The sequence below is a fragment of the Otolemur garnettii genome, unplaced genomic scaffold, assembly GCF_000181295.1.
Source record: "Otolemur garnettii isolate 467f Iridium unplaced genomic scaffold, OtoGar3 scaffold00016, whole genome shotgun sequence".
Classification (NCBI taxonomy): domain Eukaryota; kingdom Metazoa; phylum Chordata; class Mammalia; order Primates; family Galagidae; genus Otolemur; species Otolemur garnettii.
In genome coordinates, this window is record NW_003852411.1 from 9901842 (window position 1) to 9923318 (window position 21477).

The 21477-nt window shown below is 40.3% G+C and overlaps 1 protein-coding gene across 1 annotated transcript in view; it reads left to right on the top strand.

The window, feature by feature from the left end:
• Positions 1–21477, top strand: part of COLGALT2 (collagen beta(1-O)galactosyltransferase 2) — a 98832-nt gene that overhangs the window by 50234 nt on the left and 27121 nt on the right. Inside the window, exons 2-6 of the mRNA XM_012802617.2 lie at positions 5060–5170; positions 7648–7765; positions 9762–9896; positions 15092–15296; positions 20631–20750. Of these exons, the coding sequence (XP_012658071.2) occupies positions 5060–5170; positions 7648–7765; positions 9762–9896; positions 15092–15296; positions 20631–20750 (689 nt within the window). The remainder of the gene's footprint in view (positions 1–5059; positions 5171–7647; positions 7766–9761; positions 9897–15091; positions 15297–20630; positions 20751–21477) is intronic.

Genomic DNA, 21477 nt, shown 5'->3' on the forward strand with positions numbered 1-21477 from the left:
TAAGTGGAATTTTACTTTTAGGTGGAGCTCTTTATTTTCTACACCAACAAGTCTTCCTTGCTGGATGAAAACAAGAGGCATTTGAAAGGGTATTTCCGTGTTTGAAGTCTTTGAATCGGAAAATTCACGTTTGCCAACTCACTAGTCATGACGAGGATGGTCCAGGAGGTGACTAACTTTACTGCTCGTTCCATCGCCATTCCCTTGCACCTCTGGGGAACATACTTCACATGTTCTCCGGCAGCAAAGACGGATGGCTACCCAGCAGTGCCATCCTCCCGCCCTACCAGTTGCTGTCATGGTCTGCAGCGAGGGAGGTCTAGACTCTCTGGGTGCAGCAGGAAGGCAGATGGACATGATCAGGAATACCGTGTCCTCAGTATCTGTGTTCCACCCGCTGAGAGGGTGGGACCTGCTGAGACCAGCCTGGGTCTTGGTTAATGTGATTTCACTGGCCCCATGTTTACCAATGTGAGTTTAGCCCTAACGACCTCAGTAGGACTTGTAAAAAATAGATGAATCAGTTCTAATTATTTCAAGTCCACTACGCGTCTAAGAGGCAAGACATAGGAATGAAAACTGACCTTTTGGAACAAGGAGCAAATGTCAATGTTATCAGGCATTGCCAGATACATCTCACAGGTTTTTGTCCACAGCCAAGCAGGAAAGCTGTCTGGTCCTGCAGACGTGTTTACTTGTTGGCCTGCTCCTTGTGCCCCGCCGCCCCCCGCCCATAGCAGCAGCATTGCACCTGCGGCCTGCGAGCATCAACAGCCAAAGGGATCCCTGCCCATGATCACGTTTCTGTATGTCTTTACCTTTCTCCTACTTTGATTTTGAATCCGAGACTTAAGGGCCTTTGCTAATTGACCACACGTGAAGAGGAAGAAAGGGAAACAGGATATAGAAGCAGAATCCGAGAGAAAGCAGATGCGTAGCGGGTGGTGAAATATGGCTCACGTGTCCCTCCGAGGCCACTGTGGATGCTCCACCTGTTTCTACCACTTTCTATTTCAGATTCTAGCTCCAAGAAAAACTAGCAAGAACTCAAGGATAGAGAGGAAGCCAGCCATGTGCACTGAAGACATATCAGGGCCACAGCTCCCCTAAAAGTGTGAGAGAGAGACCTTAGTGGCTGGCAGGTAGCAGGCTTTTTAGAGGTAAAGGGAGGTCATTGTCCCAACGTGACCTTCAGAGACTATTAAACAGTTCCAGAGCTGAACTCTGCTTGCTGGCTTGTCCTGAGCTGGAGAGACCCAGCGTGGAGAGAGTGAGCAGAGGTGTTGATGTAAGTGTGAATCCCCACTCTGGTTGGGAGAATGGAGGCAAGGACTGAGCAGTGTTAGCCTCTCAGGAGCATGCATGGTCTCCCAGCCAGTTTGCGTTTGTGTTTTAAAGAGCTGTGGTTTTCCAGTTTGATTAGTGACAGTAAATCACTCCCAGATCACCTCTGCAGATGGCCAGCTGTCTGCTCACATCATTTGTTTTCTTCAAGGAATCTGGTCTGTTACCTTCCTGGGCTCCTTTCCTGGCCCGACTGGGAGGAGGCTGGCAGACCCACGGCTGCACAGCCCTGCCGGGGCTGGTAGGAGCACTCAGGTTGAGAGAGGGGCTGCAGTGCCCAGCTCCTCCTGAGGGGATTCGCACATTCTGGGTTCTCAGCGTCCTAGCTCCAAGGGAAAATTCACCTCAGCTGAAGAGCTTTTGTGTCCAGTGGCGTCTTGTACAGGACAAGCACTGCACTGTTGTCTAGCTCTGTAGGGCTCTAAAAATAGAGCCATTAACACCAGCCTGGCGTTTCCTCCAGGGAGCTTGCATCTGGGCTCTTGGTATCTCTCTCTCCAACTCTCTGAAGAGCCCTAGAGCCTGTAATACTGTCATTATTATGTTTCCAAACAGAAACACATTTTTGTCAGAAGGATAAAAAGGCAGCAGGCAGAAGTGTCTGCCCAGATTTCTGGTTTTTGCCTTTTGACGGGGCAGTGGAGGAGCGGTGGTGGTGGTTTAGTCTTAATGGGGGGGAGGAGGTGCAAGACTTTCACAGTGGGCTTCCTGTTCTGGGACCCAGCGAAGGCCAGACTGGCCTTGCACAGAGTCCAGCGTGGGAGCACCGCTCTGCAACCCCAGCTGGAGGATTTGCCCATTTCCTAGGAAGCCTGAGAACAAAGAGAATCTTAACAATTGGGGGAAGTCACAGTGGTGACAATTTCCTACCTCAATGAAGCAAGGGTTTTAAATCTGGGCTTCTATTTTTAACAAGACACATGTGTCTCTGGATACTCCAAGCAGCCAATTTGTAAGGATGTTTGCCAACAGTGGGTACTTAGAAAGATTTTGGAGTTGCTTCATCTGTACACCAGGAAAATACATTTCGTACAGTAAGACCAACTTTATCAAAAGGATTGAGAAACCGTCAGGGTGGGGAGGGCAAAGAGAATTAAAGTCTGGTGTAATCAAGAAACAGCCACAAAGGAAAGAAGTCGGTGATAGATAAATTCTTCCATACTCATTCTTTTCCCCAATTACATTCAAGCTAAACATGTTTTGGCAAGAATATTACTTAGTTAACATTGTGTTCTTCTCAGGGTATCACATCAAAAATTACTCGATGTCAGTTTGTCTCATAATTGATGATGAGCGATGTGAAGTTTGATTACGTGGTTAAGATGGTATCCACCAGACTTCTCCATTGCAAAGCTATCTTTATGCCTCTGCAACTAATAAGTTGTCTGTGGGAGATAGTATAAGATTCTGTGAATATCCTGTTTACCAAAAACCTTTTACTCAATGGTTTACTATCCATTGATAAATTTTCCTGAATCAATTATTGTGTCGGTGATTGTAAAATAGTGATTTTTATAATCCTATCATTCATTATACATTTATTCATTGCCATTCCTCTGTGAAGAAACATGTTGGAATTTTCTTCTGTGTGGTTTTAAAAAGTCAGGAATAGGTATTGAATTTTGTTAAACACCTTTCACACATTTCCATCACAATCATGATTTTTCTTCAGGTCTATAAACACTGTGAATTATGTTAATTAATTTTATTATATTGAACCATCTTAGGCCATGCTATATTTTCTTGATAAGATGTTGGCTTTTGTTTGCTAATACTTTATTTAGAATTTTTGCAGCATATTCACTAAATGACATTGGTCTGTAGTTTGTGTATGTGTGTATGCAAGTATCTTCATCAGGTTTAGAATTAGTATTATACTTGCATTATTAGAAGAACTTGGAGTTTTTATTTTTTTCTATGCTCTAGAGAAGAAGCTATATAATATTTGAAGTATCTAGTGTAAGATTTGGTAGAATTTCCCTATGTAACCATCTAGGCCTAAGTGTTTTCCTTTTTCTTTTTATTTCTTTCAATAGAAATCATTTGTTTATACTTTATTTCCCTTCTGGAGTCAATTTTACATACAATTTAATATACACTTTTTTAGAAAAATCTTTTATTGCATGTAGTTTTCAAATTTATCATTGAACTGTACAAAGTAATTGCTTACAAGTTCTTAAAAATTTTTCTTTCAAATTGATCATGCTGCTTCTCACTTTTTTCATTTCTTATTTTTGATATTTGAGTTGTCTTGAGTAAGTTAACTAGTGCTTGTCTTTCATTGTTTTTTTTTTTTTTTCTCAAAGAAGTAGCATTTTGGTTTGTTTATAATTCTACTTTTTTTCTATTTTATATATCAAGACTTTCTACCTTTATCTTTATTACTGATTTCTTTATATTTATGTGCTTTGTTGCCCTTTTTATAGCTTTTTGAGTAAGAATTTAACTCATTTACTTTTATTGATGTAGTCACGTAAAACTGAATTTTTCTCTGATCATTGCTTTAATTGTATCCCGAAATTCTGATGTGTAGTGATGTCATTATTTTTAGAAGTTTTGAAATTGTTTTATATTTCTTCTTTTATTCCATAGTTGTCATTAAATAAAACTACAAGTTTTCTGAAAGTTAAAACATCTATGCTAGGCATGGTGGCTCAGGCCCATAATCCTAACACTAAGGGAGGCTGAGGTGGGTAGATTGCCTGGGCTCAGGAATTCTTGACTAGCCTGAGCAAGAGTGAGATCTCCTCTCTACTTAGGGGGAACCTCACCTAATGTGCATAATGCAATGGCACATTTCAAAACTATTAAGAAAAGAGTATACTTGTCTTACCACAACAAATAAGTAAGTGAGGTGATGGATGTGTTAATCAGTTTGATGTAAGCATTTCACATTGTACATCAAATCAGTACACTGAACCCCATAAATGCATCAATGTACACAGCTATGATTTAATAAAAATAAAAAATAAAAATAGCTGGGCATCGTGATGGGTGCCTATTGTCCCAGCTACTTGGGAGGCTGAGATAAGAGAATCACTTGAGGCCAAGAGTCTGAGGTTGCTGGGAGCTATGACTCCACAGCACTCTATCGAGGGTGACAATACAAGACTCTATCTCACAAAAAAGAAAAAGAAAGAAAGAAAAGAAAATGCTCTATTTTTTTAAGTGATGGTAAATTTAATCCAAAATAGATAGTCAAAGATACTTTATATTTCAAGATTTATATTGGGAATTATTATTGTGGTTTCCTAATGATTACACTAACAAGAAATTTCATTATGAGCTGAAAGTTGACTTGAAATGAAAACATAACTGAATTATTTCTTAAATTGATGGTAATTGTTAATGATGTTAAAAGGTATGGGTTACATCTTAGATAACTGAAAATTAAAACAAAAAGAAAAGATTCATTAACTGTAGGTTAATTCATAGTATGCCTATACAGTTTTAGTGTTTTCATGTGTTTATTTATTAGTATAACCTTTAATGTATTCTACAATGGGCAGTCTAATGACACAAAGATGATTTTAAGTGGCATCTCTCACTTCAGAAACACATTGTCTAGTTTGGACCATGCGGGGATTATTTTTATATATACAATTTTTTTTTCTAGAACTGGCCATTCTCCTTTCGATTAGTCTGGGGCTTTTTAGATTTTCCTCTCTTTCTTTGGATAACATAATTAAACTGTATCACGCTTACTCTTATGCAGGGCAGCCACTGATCACAATGTGGATAATACAACAGAAATATTCAGGGAGTGGTTGAAAAACGTACAGAAACTCTATCACTACGTGGAGTGGAGGCCTATGGATGAGCCGGAGTGAGTAGCAAGAATAAATTTTATAAGTTCACTATTTTCCCTTCCTCCTTAACCAGCTCTCCAGCCACGTGGGCTTCTAGTCTTAGAGGCACTTGTGACGTTTCATTGTTTTTCATCTCTCTACCTGAGTTCTCAACACCTGCTATTTCCTCCTTTGACAGATCTGCATCATTCCCCCGTTCTCTTTACTCCTACAGCTGCCAGACAAGTTCAAGTTTTCATTAGTTCATAAATAAACTGCCATAGTAGTATGTATTTGAAATAATGATCTTATTTATTCCTATTTTAAGTATAAACTTTTTGTTATTGAGGGAACATAGTGAAAAGTTTGTATACATACACTTTACTTTTTTCTTATTTATTCCTATTTTAAGTATAAACTTTTTGTTCTTGAGGGAACATAGTGAAAAGTTTGTATACTTTCTACATACACTTTACTTTTTTCGCTTATCATATTCTGGCGATCGTTCCATAGCATTAGTTCAAGAACTTCATTTTTTTTAACTGCGTATTATCCATTATATGGCTGTACCATAATTATTTAATCTGTCCCCTACTGAAGAACAGTTAGGTATTTCTAATCTAACCATAGCAATTTCTTAGTTGTTTCTATCTCCAAGTTATCCCACATACCGTAGTAAAGTCAATGTACCTAAAATTCAAAATAGTTTCATTTCTTTATTAAAAAGTCTATAATTGCTCTCTAGTACCTACAGAACAAAGTTCAAACACCTGAGATTTATATTTAATAGAATCCATAAACTTAGCATGCATATGTCCTACTTTTTCCCAAAGGAAAACGTGCATTATCCATTTATTTCCAAACCCCAAGCTGTTGCTCTTGTAGGTTCTGAAAGGCCCTTTCCTTCTTTGTAACTAACTCTGATCCTAAATCATACCTACAATAGAAAGCTGTCCTTAATCCTTTTAGTTATAAAGGTCTGCAATTCTCTTAACAATTATATTGCTTATTTTCTACATCATCCTTTTAAGCACAATGATACACTTAACCAGCATTGTTAATTAACTATGCAATTTATGTATTTTTTCCTAAATGAACTCCTATTCTTTGGCAGGAGTTATTAGAGTACACAAACACTTTTATTTACCCCCTGTGCTATTTTCTTGGCAGGCACTAACTTAATACTTGTTGGATGAACAAATGAGTAAATAAGGACAGGAATAAATACATTTAAAACTTACTATTGTAAATGTTCCCAAGGCTACTACAATTACAACTTAGGAATTATAGATATAGATTGAATGAGCTGCCTGGTTCTGTCCAGGGTAAATCATTTATTGAAAGCCAAATTTGTATTATCATAATAATAAATGCCATTATAGAACAAATTTCTCTTCTTTTAGTCTTTATATGTTACATAGAATACATTTACATTTCAAATAAGCTTATAAATATAAAACATACTATAATAAATATACATGTATTTTCTCAAACCCAAGCAGACCATATACTTGGGTTTGAGAAAATACACATATATTTATTATATAACAGTGAAGTTGGAACACTATAAAAGATTTTAACACTCCTTTGGAGTACCTCATAATGGAATTCGTTGTAATTAAAATGGCATAGAAAGACTTTTGTGTGTCTCCTTTTCAACCTAGTCATGTTCTCTGTAGCCAGGTTTTAAATAAATATATACAAGGATCATGGGGAAAACATTAGGGCAGACATTGTTTTGTGATTTTTCATTCACTAATACAAATATACTGCCTGTGCAGCTGTAAGAATTTGAAGTGGTGGCTAGTTTTGGGCCCCTGTGATGTGATCAATGCCCTTGCCAGGTGGGAGCTCTCTGAAAGGTTCCAGAGGATAGATCAGCCCACTTGCCTATGTGGCCATTTAGGAGTCCTGGCCTGGCCATTTTGTGGATGTGGACAGAGATCCCAATGACACTATATATACACTTGCTCCATGACCTCGCTCTACCTGGGACAGATAACGTGTTAGGCTGTGCAGAATAATTCACTGAGACTCCACTAAGTAAATCAAAGCTTTTTGTATCTGGAAAACTCTTATTTGTTCTTCAACCTTCCCAAATTTATTTAAGAGCAGTTTATAAAACAAAACTGTCTGAAAACATGAGCTTTAAGGCTAGATTACCTGGATTTAAATCTTTATTGTGCCTCTTATTTATTGTATAATATTGTACAATAAATGGCTTGACTGCTGTGCACAGCTGTCTGTGAAATGAGAAGAATAGTAGTATTTACTTCATAGGGCTCTTGTTAGAAACATTTTGGATAAAGATTCTTGTGCACAGTAAACCGCACGTTACTTAAGCTCTCCTTACTTCATTTTCCTTATCTGCAATAGGGGGATGATGATAACAATCATAGTCATCTATTAATACTTCCTAGTGTTGGTGGAGGATTAAATGAGTCAGTGCATATAAATATTTAGCACAGAGCTGGGTACTCAGTAATTATAAGCTTTATTGTTATCATTCTTTTAGATCTTACCCTGATGAAATTGGACCAAAGCACTGGCCGAGCTCCCGGTTTGCCCATGTGATGAAACTACGACAGGCAGCGCTTCGAACTGCGAGGGAAAGATGGTCAGACTACATTCTGGTAAAAACAGATGTTTGATTTCTTAATAATGGTTATCTAGACTATTTCCAAATCAGTTGTTCAATACTAGGGCCATAAAAGATATCTAAACAACCTCTTGCTTAGGTATCACCTCCCCCACTTTTGAATAAAGGCTCAAGGGAAAATTTTGGAAATGTAATATCAGGATGCCTGGATTTCATCTCAGACCTACTTCGGAGGTGCCTTTTCAGTGAGTGAGTGAAGAAGCTCTCCTGAATGACATGGTCTCTGATATGTAATAAACTAAATCCTTTTTACTCATGGGAAATTACGTAGGTAAAGCAATATAAGTTGTCCTGATACCTTTATGGAAGGATTTTGGGGACATATGAAAATGTCCCGCTTTGCTGCTGAGTGTTTTGAGGATGGGTATGTCTCTCTGGCGTCCTGGTTGCTTGCAGTTAGGTGGGACTCTCATGCGGAACTTCTCTGCAAAGTGATGAAGAGGTTCCATCACTTTCCTTAGAACTTTGAGAGTGGTCCAGGAAAATAGTGGACTTGATGATTAGGCGGCAACGTCATTCTCCATCCTTGTCCTGCGTGAACCTCCCTCAATTAGAAATAAGGAGAGTTACCTAAGCATCAAGGAGCTACAGTCGCTTTTTTCTTTTTGAACATTGACATGACATTTTCCTTCCCAAGTTTATGGGAATCAAACTTTTCATCGCTGGTCCCCCAAACCCATTTAGTTCTTTCGGCAAGTGTTTTCCAGTATGACCCTAGACATAGTACCAGTGTGAGGCAAAGCCAGGAGGACTTCATTACTTTTATGGACATCTGCTGTCACTAGACTCTGATTTTGAAAGGGAATATTTTTGACCTATATACATCTCCAGCCCCTTGACCACAAAAAGAATCAGCCCAAGAATTTATCACACACACTTGGAACACAAATAATTTCATACACATTTTTAAATTGTGCTGGTACTATTTAACATTGTTTAGCTATTTAAATGTCATTGAAGTATAAAAATGAGGAATCACAAAATTTTTAGGAAACGGATTGACTATTGTCAGAATAAATCCTTCTGATATGTTTCATTGTAACAAAATATGGGTAACATAAAATCTGTCAATTTATCCATTTTTCAATGTACAGTACAGTGTGATTATTTCTTTTATATACTAGGATCAATTGTTACACTGTCTGTGTGAATAAATCACTGTTAACATGGGGTTTTGTCGAGAACAGGAAGTAACTTCACTGATTAGCATGGTATGATACGTGGGCATAATGTCTTTTAAATAAAAATTCTACTTGTACAGGGCATGGTGGCTCATGCCTATATAATCCTAGCATTCTGAGAGGATGAGGCTGGTGGATCCCCTGAGCTCAGGAGTTCAAGACCAGCCTGAGCAAGAGTGAAACCTCCATCTCTAAAACATAGTGGGGCATTGTGGCAATGCTAGTAGTCCCAGCTACTTGGGAGTCTGAGGCAAGAGGATTGGTTGAGCCCAGGAGTTTGGAGTTGCTGTGAATTAGGATACCATGGCATTCTACTGAGGGTGACAAAGTGAGACTCTGTCTCAAAAAAAAAAAAAATCTAATTGTACCATTAATAGCATTTAATGGATCTATTTTGGGCCATACTAGATTTAACACAGAAAAATCTCAATAGGTCTGCCCATCTGTGCCTGGAGTGGGCACTCAGTAAGTGTTTTTGAATGGATTTTTAAGAACTTTAGAGTCATTAATATCCTGCACTTAAACCACAAACCAAGGTGTAGGTTGGGTCCTGGTTGAGTTTGTGCCCAGTTTGCCGACACCAATTTATTGTGTGGTGCTTCAGGCAATGAACATGTGGAAGTTAGGCCAAATAAATGTATTTTGACTGAATGAAAGCTACCCAGCTGCAACAGGTTTCAGTAAGGACATAGGTCACAGGAAAGTGCCTGTGATCGTTCAGAAGTACTGTTCCTGAACCCATTACTGAAGAATACTTTTTTACCTGACATTACCCTTTTCTTTTCCTAGTTCATAGATGTCGACAATTTCTTGACTAATCCACAGACCCTCAATCTAATGATTGCAGAAAACAAAACCATTGTGGCCCCCATGCTGGAGTCCCGGGGCCTGTACTCGAACTTCTGGTGCGGAATCACACCTCAGGCAAGTCTTTTGGTTAATGAATTAAATATGACCAGGGCAGCTCTGTGTCGATAGTAGCCAACTTTATCTTTTCTCCTTTTCTTTTTTGAAACATGTGTTTCATTGTATTACTAGAGAAAACATTTTCGGGAAAGATAGTAAATCCAGCTCCAATGCTGTAACTTATTTGGGCCCTTCTATATTAATTAATTATGAAGCAAATATTCATAAGAGCTTAGCCTTAGAAACTTCAAACTAGCCAATAAAGTATACTGGGATTTGTATTCCCCACCCTCCCCTGCCTGACTCAAGGATTTTTTTAATAAAAATTAATTTTTTCATAATTATAAAACTAACATAACATTATAGAAAAACCTAGTAAAAAAAAAAAATCAAAAAACACCCCAAAAGTTGCTGCTTACCATTGTAACAAGACTACTTGTGCTTTTTTTTTTTTTTTCAGTTTTTGGCCGGGGCTGGGTTTGAACCCACCACCTCTGGCATATGGGGCCAGAGCCCTACTCCTTTGAGCCACAGGCACCGCCTGACTATTTGTGCGTTTTTAATAACAATACTATCATTAGGTGGTGATACTGCAATTTACTTAACCTTTCTCTTGGTGTGAACATTTGTTTTCAACGTTTAACTATTGTAATTACTATCATGATTAATGCAAACTTTTCTGTATTTAATATTGTTTCCTTAGATTAACTTCTGAGAAATGGAATTTCTGAGTTGAAGAGTATAAATATTTTAATGACCTTTGATCTATGTTGCCCAATTTATTTCCAAAGAGCTCTAATAATTAAAACTGCCATGGTACCTTGTTCTGACAAAATTAAAGTTAAAAACAATTTTGTTTTTAGTACCCCTTTATTTTTAATACCTATTATACCATGAATTCATAGAGAATGGGTTCCAGAAGCTTAGGCTCCTTTCCATTGGTTCTTACAAAGTGAGTTTCTCTGGGTGGAGCAGGCTGGCACTTCAGTTGAAACCCAAGTACCTTTCTCTTCTTTTTCTGATCATTTTCCTTCATGCGTTTCAGGAAGCTCTCTTGGCTCTTAGAGTGCTTAATATGCTCAATACGAAAAATAATCAATCCTCTTGGTAAGAGTCTTGCCCGTTTGGCTCAGCGCCCGTAGCACAGTAGTTACGGTGCTGGCCACATACACCGAGGCTGGCAGGTTAGAACCTGGCCCAGGCCAGGTAAACAACAATGACAACTGGAACAATAAAAAAAAAAAAAATAGCCCAGTGTTGTGGTGGGCACCTGTAGTTCCAGCTACTTGGGAGGCAGAGGCAAGAAAATCACTTAAGCCCTAGAGTTTGAGGTTGCTGTGAGCTGTGATGCCATGGTACTCTACTGAGGGTAACAAAATGAGACTCTGTCTCAAAACAAACAAACAAACAAACAAATCTTGCCCTTAAATTGCTTGTTTACAATGCCAACAGCATGCTGGGTAACACTGTAGACTCTTCCAGTTTTGCCGTGGTAACATTTGTGTGGCCGGCCTTTTTGAACAGTACCCATTCCCTTGATGTCTATAATCTCACCTTTCTTGTAGATTCACATATATGTGGCCAAAGGAACAACTCCATGTTTTCTAAAAGGCCTAGAGAACCCGCATCGGGTGCCTGTCCTCTCTCTCTTTGTGTTTGTCATTTTGGTGAATTACTGGAAGATGGCGTCTCCAGCCGAAAGGAAGGCATTAAAAACCAATTTTGAACTTCCATCATTTCTCTTTTCCATAGTAGAAATCTTCAAAGTCCAGAGATCTATTACAGTGAATACTTATGGCCTGTTATATCTTTCATTCTTTATTTAATGAATTAGACAGATTAATTAAATAGATGAATGGATTAGGCAGATTAATTAAATGGATCAATGTAATATGTATATGTTGGATAAAGATGTGCTGAGCAATGAAGGTCTGTTCATTGTGTTCTCCTGGCTGAAGTATTAAACTTTGTGTCTCTCTTTTATATTTGGTTCGGTTTATGATAAGGATGAGACCAGTGATGTGCTGATTAGAGTTTAATAACTGGCCCTCTGGTGGGAAAGCCCTGCTGGGTAGCATTTGTCAATTTTTGTAGTATGAATGCTCCCATCATGCAAACAACTTTAATATTACTAAGCTAAAGGAAAGGTCAAGTAAACTGCAATATCATAGCTTGATAGTTATTAAAAATAAGCAAAGCTGTTTTCTGGGTTGTGGTAGAGTGGTGGAAATTAACATGATCTTTGTTTTTACATATTTCAAGCTACCAACATGTCAACTGGCTTGAAAAATTTCTGAAAGTTTGACAGTTTGTGGCTCCAATACACCACTACTTGTAACTATTTCTCCTAGTCTCAAGAGACTTTTGAATGCATGCTGTTATCTATATCTCTTTTGGAGGGACAATGATTTCGTATTTATTAAGACCGTTCCTCCTTGGAAGAAAACATTGTATTAGGTTAAACTCATACATTCTCAATTAATAATCTGCAGTGTTTCACTTGGCGGAGTCACTTGAGGGTTGTTCTTAATGAGCTGTGCTTTGACTTCAGCAATAGAGTGGCTAATCCTAGTGACTGTACCCTCCAAGTTTCTGTTATCTCCGTATTTGCTTTAATTGTTAAAAAGCAAATAGACTGGGCACAGTGGCTCATGCCTGTAATTCTAGCACTCTGGGAAGCCAAGGCAGGAGGATTAGTTGAGTTCAAGAGTTTGAGAACAGCATGAGCAAGAGCAAGACATCATCAAAAAAATAAAAAAATAAAAATATTAGCCAGGTGTGGTGGTGCAGGCCTGTAGTCCCAACTATTCAGGAGGCTGAAGTAGGAGAACTTTGGAGCCCAGGAATTTGAGGCTACAATGAGCTATGATGAAAACACTACTCTAGCAAGACTCTGTCAAAGAAAGACACAGAGAGAAAGAAAGAAGAGAGAGAAAGAAGGAAGGAAGGGAGGAAGAAAAAAGGAAATAGGAGAAATTTGTTGACTTATTTTGCACAGTAAAACTAAATTCTGAACAACTTGGGCAATTCTAATTTTCTTCCATTTGTTTTTGGCTTTTTACCACCACAGTTAAACTTTTACTAGAATAGGAACAGAAATGACTGATGACTTCCTAAGCTCAAAGGAAGCCTGGTTTCCGGAACTTTAAACACATCCAAACCAAAATGACTTCGGCATTGTCTGGCCAATGAAAAGGACTTAATACAAGATTCAGTTTATGTAGAAAAAGAGAGGCATCCATTGTCTCTGTCTCTCTGCAGGAGGCATATTAATTCATTCTCTCTCTCTCTGTCCCTCCCTCTCTCTCTCCCTCCCTCCTTCCATCTCACCTCCACCCCCAAGATATTCAGTGATTCATCATCATCATGAATTTTCCAAGCTTTCCTTTCTGAGAATATTGTTACTAAGTAGTCTAGAACTTTTTATTTGCTGTGAGCCCTTAATCAGCCCTTTAAAAGGGTTCCTGTTATCCCTTGGAAGACTGCTCATGAGCCAAAGTGTTAGGAGAACTTGTAACAGATATTAAATAATACTTAAGTTAACAGGCTAGTAAAAATTATGTTACTAAGTAATAGTAATATTCCATGTAATGAATTATAGTTCCCAAAGTATCTTCATTGACCTTATCACTTTGTGATTATTCTGTCTTTCTGGGAGAGAGACATTGCAGTTCTTGTCCCTTTTTTCAGAAGAAACTCAGGCTTAAAGAAGTTAAGCATGGGGCAGTGCCTGTGGCTCAAAGGTGTAGGGTGCCAGCCCCATATGCCAGAGGTGGTGGGTTCAAACCCAGCTCCAGCCAAAAATTGCAAAAAAAAAAGAAGAAGTTAAGCATGGGCTAAGATCAAATAGCCAGAAGGTGGTCAAGGCGATTGTAAGATTCTCATCTCCTGAGTCTTAGTTTGTGATCCTTCCACCTCATCACGTGGTCAGTTTTAGGGTTAGCTCAGCTGGGATACTGTCCTAGACACTGAAGGGAACGTCAGAGAAGGCAATGAGGCTGCAGTGCCTGATGTGTGGGTGCTGACGTCTCAACAGGGAAAGTGACTGTAAGGGAATGTGACTGATGAATGGGCACCTGAGAACTTGCGCGTTCAGTGAGGACTGTGCCCTTCAGAGTGCTGGCCTTGTGAAACTTTACACTCATTCCAGTGAGCCTGCTGTCAGCTAGGACATTTTTTCAAACTGCCTTTCAAAATTTCTACATGCATGTTTTGCTGAGATACGTCTTCCTCTTTTCTGGGATGGATCTGAGCTTTAGACATAGTCATGTTGTAAGTGAAGCCACTGGAGTGTAAGTTCCTCCTCCAGGTTCTGCAACCCGTGAGGACCCTGCCTGGGGCAGTCTCATGTCCTGATCAGTTTCTAGCATTCCACGCAGCACCTGAATTACAGTGGGTACTCAGTAGCTTCTCATCGAGTGAACAGTTGAGCATGGAGGGAAAGCAAGCTGGATGATGCCAACGATGTTTAAAACCACAAAGTAGGGAGACTGGTTGTCTTGTGTGCTTGTGCTGAAGGAAGTTTTAAAAGAGGAATCCCCAAACAGGGTGGAGCAGCTGCAACCCCAACAGAATTTTAAATTAGTAACTGCATTGAAAGAACACCTTCATTTATATTCAAATATAATTCAAATTTAATTAAAAATATTAGCTACAGCTTATTGTCATTTTAATACTAGTGAATATTTGCTGATGCTTTCTTGGTCCTAGGCACTTTTCTAAGCACTTTTCTGGTTTTTACAGACAACTCCATGGACTAGACAGTGCTGTCATCCTGTGTTAGAGATGAGGAGATGGGCAGGGCAAGGCTGAGTTACCAGCACAGTAACCACAGACATAAATGGCTGAATGGGATTTGGATCTGACACCAGAACCCGCACTCTTAACTGCTCTGCTCTCCCAGTTCTGCATAGTCATACTTCATGTTCAATCATAAGTCAGTCAAAATATACTTTTGTGAAGTTATTATATTAAACGACATAAAGAAATTGAAATTGTTCCTGATAACAAGACCATTTCAATAATTGTTTTACATGTAGATAGCGTATCTTGAGTTCCTTTGGAGATTCTTAGGCCCAGATAAGAGGATCAAAGGTGACTTTGTTTGGGGTCTTCCGTTTAACTGGTGATAACTGGAATTCACTGGTCAGATGACTGGGGAAGCTGAAGTCTTCAGACCTGAGCACATAGCCCACCTATTTGCTCTTTTACAGGGTTTCTATAAGCGGACCCCAGACTACATTCAGATTCGAGAATGGAAGAGGTTGGGCTGTTTCCCTGTCCCCATGGTCCACTCCACCTTCCTAATTGACCTCAGAAAGGAAGCTTCTGACAAGCTGATGTTCTACCCGCCACACCAGGACTATACCTGGACCTTTGATGACATCATTGTCTTTGCCTTCTCCAGCAGGCAAGCAGGTATGTTCAGCTTTGATCAGATTGCCACTATGGAAACACAGCATATAAGACTAATTTCTTTTTTATGCATCTTATTAAAAAAAAAAACTCTCCCATTTCAGTAAAAAAGCACTTGGTTTTTCAGGTAATGTTAAAGGCAATTAATTATCTCCAGTAATCATACCAGCACCATGTATGCTGCTGTCCCTGCCCAAGAACCAGGACCAGCCTTGACTGTGATCACAGTGGATGGCAGGGTGGTCGGGGGGCAGTGGCAGTGGTGTTAGGAGTCATAGGAAGGCGACTGATCATCTGGGGTGCTACTCCATTGCTGTTGCTCATTATAGGAGACCTTTTACTAATTAGGAATCTGCTCCAAAGACCACAAACAACATGGGTAAAGACCCCAGGCTTCAAAAGCGGAAGTTCATTTCTTTTCAAAAAAGTCTGAGTTGCTGTGGTGTCTGTGTTCTACAACGTTTTCGGAGTCTCAGGCATCTTCCATTTTGGTACTTCACCCTCCATGAGGTATGCTCTCAATCACAGAATCCAGTCTTTATTCTATGCAGGCATGAGCCCCAAATCTTCTCACTCTAGAATAGCAGTTCTCAACCTGTGGGTCACGACCCACAGGAACTGCATGAAAGGGCCGCGGCATTAGAAAGGGGTTGAGAACCACTGCTCTAGAAGAAAGAAAGAACAGCTCATGGGAGGCACCAACAGTCTCTGCTTCATTCCCCATAAAAGGAGAGGCAGAGCCAGACTGAACCACTGGGAAGGCATTTCCAATGGGGCCTGTGAGATTTTTGAAAAAGAAGAGTCCATAGGAAAAAAGTTATTTCTCTCATTTCATCTTACACCTGCTGTCAGGGAGGACATAATTCACAAAAGCAGTCCTGGCATTACTAAAGCAAAGCTGTAACAGAATAATTCAGACCTGCCGACAGAAATCAGGTCCACTATCAATGTGCCAGAATGTGCAACTTAACTGCTAGGTTATGAATCAAGAAGATGGTGAATAAGCTCACTGTGCCCATATAACTCAGGGCAGAAAAGATGCAGAGGTCCCAGGCAGCTGAGGGAGTCACTGGCAGATGAGGGTTAATAGAAATTCAAGCTGCATCTCACATGTCAGGCTGACCTTAAAGCCCTAAGTATCTCATTCCTCAGTTGTAGATTGGGTAGGAATGAGAATATCTGTTAGAAATGTGTAAGGCTGATTTTTCCCTCTGGCTGTTAGAGCAATTTAGACCCTTTGGCCAAGTGTAAGCATTTTGGGGGCCTTGTTTCAGCCGAAAGTAATCCTCATGTGGACTGGAAGTTTTCATGAGGTCAGTGTTCATGGAAACCGCTTCTTTCCGCTTGGTCCGTGATTTGCTCTGACTTCCCCAGGATAGGAAGCAGAGTCATGGCCTCCTCCTGCCTTTGAGTTGTGCCCGTCCCTTCCCTTCAGAGCTTGAAGTAAGGATGTTCCAAGAAAGTGAGCTGTTAACAATTACAGTAATGGTCACTGCCTACCAGAGTGCTTTTTAAATAGTCATTGCATAAGGTCTTATTGTGACTCCATGCACTAAACTATCGTGATGTATTTTTGAAACCAACACCTGGATGTGTGGGCTGAAGAGTGACCTAGGCAGGGCAGGAGTTTTTCAGCTCTGCCATGTGGTTGGCCCATCACTAAGAATTTGCTCGGCCTTCCCAAAGGCCTCTTCTGAACTCTGAAAGCAGATACAGAGGCCCAAAGTTGTTTGGTGGGTCACCTGGGGAGAGGAGAGGAGGAAAAGGCAGGAGAGAGGATCGGTCCACACATCTTTACTTCTGTGCTTAGCGTTGTGTCAGACTCTGTGTTAGTTGGGAGTTAAGGTTTTTACATGTGAAAACATAACTGATAGTTATAAAGCAGTGGACCCCGAGGGCCAGATCAGTGGCATGGACTGTGGATAGGGCGGTAGTTGAGGCAGGAAATAGTCACTGTCATTTTGGGGAAACGAAAGATTCTTCCTGACAATTATGCTGGTAAGGTAATATCTTACTTATCTGTAAGTGTTTTAGGGGAAACATGGATGAGCCTGAGCGTCACAGGCAGCCCGTGGAGCATCTCTAGGCTCCTCTAGGCTCCTCTTTACTTAGGTCCAAAGCAAAGCTCTGCCCCTCTCCGTTGAAGAGTCTTGATGAAAGATGATCTGTTTGTTTCTTTTGTTTTCACTTCTCTGAAGTTCCATGACTGTATCATGCATTGGAGAGTACTTTTTTTATGTCTAAAAGGACTAAGTGGTCTGCATGTCCCAAGCAGGACCATCTAAACTTTCCCCTCAGACTCAAGCCATTGCCACAGAAGATGCTGAGTCAGAGAAACAACACAGGTGGCTGCCTGTCCAGCCAAGAAGAAAGGACATGGTGCCAAGAGAGTGTCTGGGCTATAATGAGGCTGGGTCAAGAGTTTACCTCTCACGGTGGCCAGGGATCTGGGTTCTATATCACGGCTACAGGAACAAGTCCTGGTGCCAGGCTGGTTGACACTCATCTTCTGAGTGTCAAAAAGACAAGTGAGGCAAAAAAGGCAAGTGCTGTATGTGACAGGCAGGCAGATCTGGCTCCTGGGCATTGCTGGTGGTGATCAAAATTGCCTATGCAGGGATGGTAATCCTTAGTGAGTAATGGTCCCAGAACCAAGCCTCCAAATCCTGGGTGGGTAGAAAGCACTTGGTGTTGGCCCGTTAGGGACAAAAATTTGAGACTAAGGGCTTACTCTGTGACTTAGGACAAGTCACAGCCTCTCTAGGTGTGATTTTTCATTGCCAAGGGTAGAAAGTTACATCAATCTGCAATGTTAAGGTACTATGTGAGTGCATGACAATTTTTGACATCTTTATAAGAAAAACAAAGTTCTTCAAAATATATTCACCTAAAAAAAAAGAGAAATTATTTTTTCCAGAAGCAGCTTTCCCTTGAGAGTGCCAGATTCCTTCATAGACTTTATCTAATCATGAATGCATTTCTTTTGAATGTGATTTTATGTTTTATCGTGTCTATGCACATAATTGGAAGGTTCTGATCCCCAAGGTTTATGAAGAATTGAATAGTCCCCTGCACGCCACCCGCTGCATCATTTCTCTCTTTGACAAGACAACTGCTTTTCCCTCCTTTAAATGATTGTGGTAGGATAACACTTACCTCCGTGTTTCCAGATAGCATGGTTGTATTGCTCCTTCTTGATCATCTGGCCTCTCTCTTGGCATTATCTATTGAGTCTCCATACAGAGGGTGAAGAGTCTCTCTCCATGCTTTGCCCCCTGCAAGCAAACCCATTCTCTCTCCCCATCCTCTCAGGGTAGTTTAAGAAAAATCCATGGCCAGCGTTTCTGTTTTATCATCAGGCAAACCCAGTTCCAAACTTGGCTGCTTAGAGGCTAGTCAAACTTAACAATTGCCTTTTTTTTTTTTTTTGGCTTAGTGTTATTATTACTAATATAATCCAAAACTCATCACTAATTTTCTCAAACTCTTCTCAAAGTGTTCAGATTCACCAAGTATTTTTTTTCCAGGTTTGTGAAGATGTCCCTCCTGGAACCCTCTGAGGGTGCTGCAGGGACCCACTTCCCTTCCATTGTGCACTGACTCTCCTGCTTGTGTCTCAAGACTTTCTCATTAAATAATCTCCCCCCCCACACCTTCTTTCTTCTCATCCTTGTTCCACGTCCTCCAGTAACTTTCTGAGAAAAGTACTGATGGGAAGTAAATATTTTATGGCCTTGCATGTCTGAAATGCCTTCCTTGTATCTTCACACTTGATGGATAGGTTGGCTGGGTATCATATCCCCTTTGTATGGAAGCTTTGGAAAATTTAATTGTCAAATGTTTTGCCTAGTTAGGATAGAGACACAACCTTACTATTTAATCTTTTTCCTTCCACTTTTTGAATTCATCATGACTTTGTATGAAGGGGCATTTTTATTTGAATGCTTTTCCCAGAAGCATTCATGTAGCGAACAGTAGAGCTAGTGAGTTCACTTGGTGAAGGCAAGAGAAGGGACAGTGCTTAGTAGACAAGCCATGATTCAAGCCAGATTCAGTAAAAGTGGGGGATAAAGGCTCTTTTCTATTCCCGTTCTTCTCTGTTAATACCATGAGACAGCTTCACCTGACTTGGCAGGTGATGCAGCTGACTGGAGGAAATTACATCTGCACAAAATAGAGAAGTCACTAGGCAGGTAATTCTCACTCAGGAAAACACTGATGATTATAGCAATTAACAAATCAGAGACTTGGACACACGGACCAGTGGTTGGCAGACTCATCCTTTCAACAAAGCAATCTTTGCCTTAGTCAGGACTGTCAGTTGCTGAATCTATCTGAGACCATCTTGATTCGTATAATTTTGGCAGTCTGGTGAACACAAATGTCTCATGAGGCCTGACAATTAAGTTCATGAACTTGTTGCATAACCTCATTGCTAAAAGTATTATATAACCTCATTGCTAAAAGTATTATATAACCTCATTGCTAAATTTCACTATGGCCAGATGGCCAAGGGGAGCACTTCAAAGGTGATCATAGTGATATTCAGCAGTACGGTATGTAGCACTTTTTCTAGGATAAGTTCATGAACTTAATTGTCAGGCCTCATATCACCCTCAGAGTTAGCCAGCTAGGGCTATGAGGACCAGTGTTAAATTCAAGAGGGCTGTGGCTTATGTCCGCTATTGTCACATGGCAAGTTCTCAACAGGACTGGAAGTGCAGACAGCTTTTTGTCCCTATCTGAACTGATTCTGGAAGTTTCTTGTCTGTTGATTGACTCCAGATCCATGCACACTAAGGGAAGAAATAAAACGAGAAGAATCATGGAGAATTTTAAATTTCCTTTGTTTTTTTTTTCATTTTTTGTTCTACATATGCCTAGATTTAGCCTCAGTAATCTGTCAGCCTTACAGAATTTTCCTGTTTGCTTTCATATCAGATGTGGATTCCATTCCTCATTTTCTCGTTATTTCCTGTAGGTGGATTACAGTGTTCCATTCTTCTCTCTGGAATGGGAATTCCTTGCCTCACTTTTGATCCCTTCATGCCTTCAGTGTTTATTCCAGGCCACGAGTTTGCTTTTTCTTCAGAGAGGAAAAAAATCAATTTCCTCTGGGCTGAAGAATGACCTGATGTTTTTATTAGTCCCCAATGCTGTGTTTTACTTTTTTAATAAAGGAGCATTTTTGAGGGCTATAGACATACCTGAAGCAACCACTTGTTTAACTTCAGTGTCAAACTCAGCACCAGCCACAGTCCGGTCTCCTGTTCCTCAGCCGTCACTAAGCAGAGTGTTCTCTAATTGGTTGGCTTTGTCCCTCCCTTGGGTCCTCAGGCATCCAGATGCACCTCTGCAACCGAGAACACTATGGCTACCTGCCCATCCCTCTGAAGCCCCATCAGACGCTGCAGGAGGACATCGAGAACCTCATCCACGTGCAGATCGAAGCAATGAGTGAGTGACCCGGGACTGGGCTGATGGCTCTTGCTCCATTGCCACGGTGACCATACCAGATGTTTCCTCTTCCAGGACTGCCGTCTCAGTCCACCTTGGCTAAATGTATAGCTCTTCATTTGTTCATTCTTTCTTAAACTTTTTCCAGGTAAAATATAAATGTGACAAGCTCTTTGCCCTCAGAGGGCTTCCCATTCCAAAGAAGAGCTAAGTACACAAGTAAATAGTTCCACACGATGTGATGAGTGCTGTGATAGAACTTGGTGGTGTGAATTCAAACCTGAACTCTGCTGCTTCCTAATTACATCACTTTGAGACAATGACCTCCTTAATTGTGAAATAGATATAATGAATATTTCCAGCGTTTAGGGGCAGAAGCATCATGATAATATGTAAAAAGTCTAATACAACAGTAATAACTTTGACTTTAACTTAATAATAACTTGTGATGTAACAGATACCATGGTAAGTACTTTTGGTACATTGTCCCATTAACCCTCACAACAACTGAATGTAGGGGATTTAATTATTCTCATACTGGCCAGGCACGGTGGCTCACACCTATAATCCAAGCACTCTGGGAGGTCGAGGTGGGTGGATTGCCTGAGCTCACAGGTTCAAGACTAGCCTGAGCAAGATCAAGAGCAAGACCCCTGTCTCTAAAACTAGCCCGGCATTGTAGCAGGCACCTGTAGCCCCAGCTACTCAGGAGGTTTAGGCAAGAGAA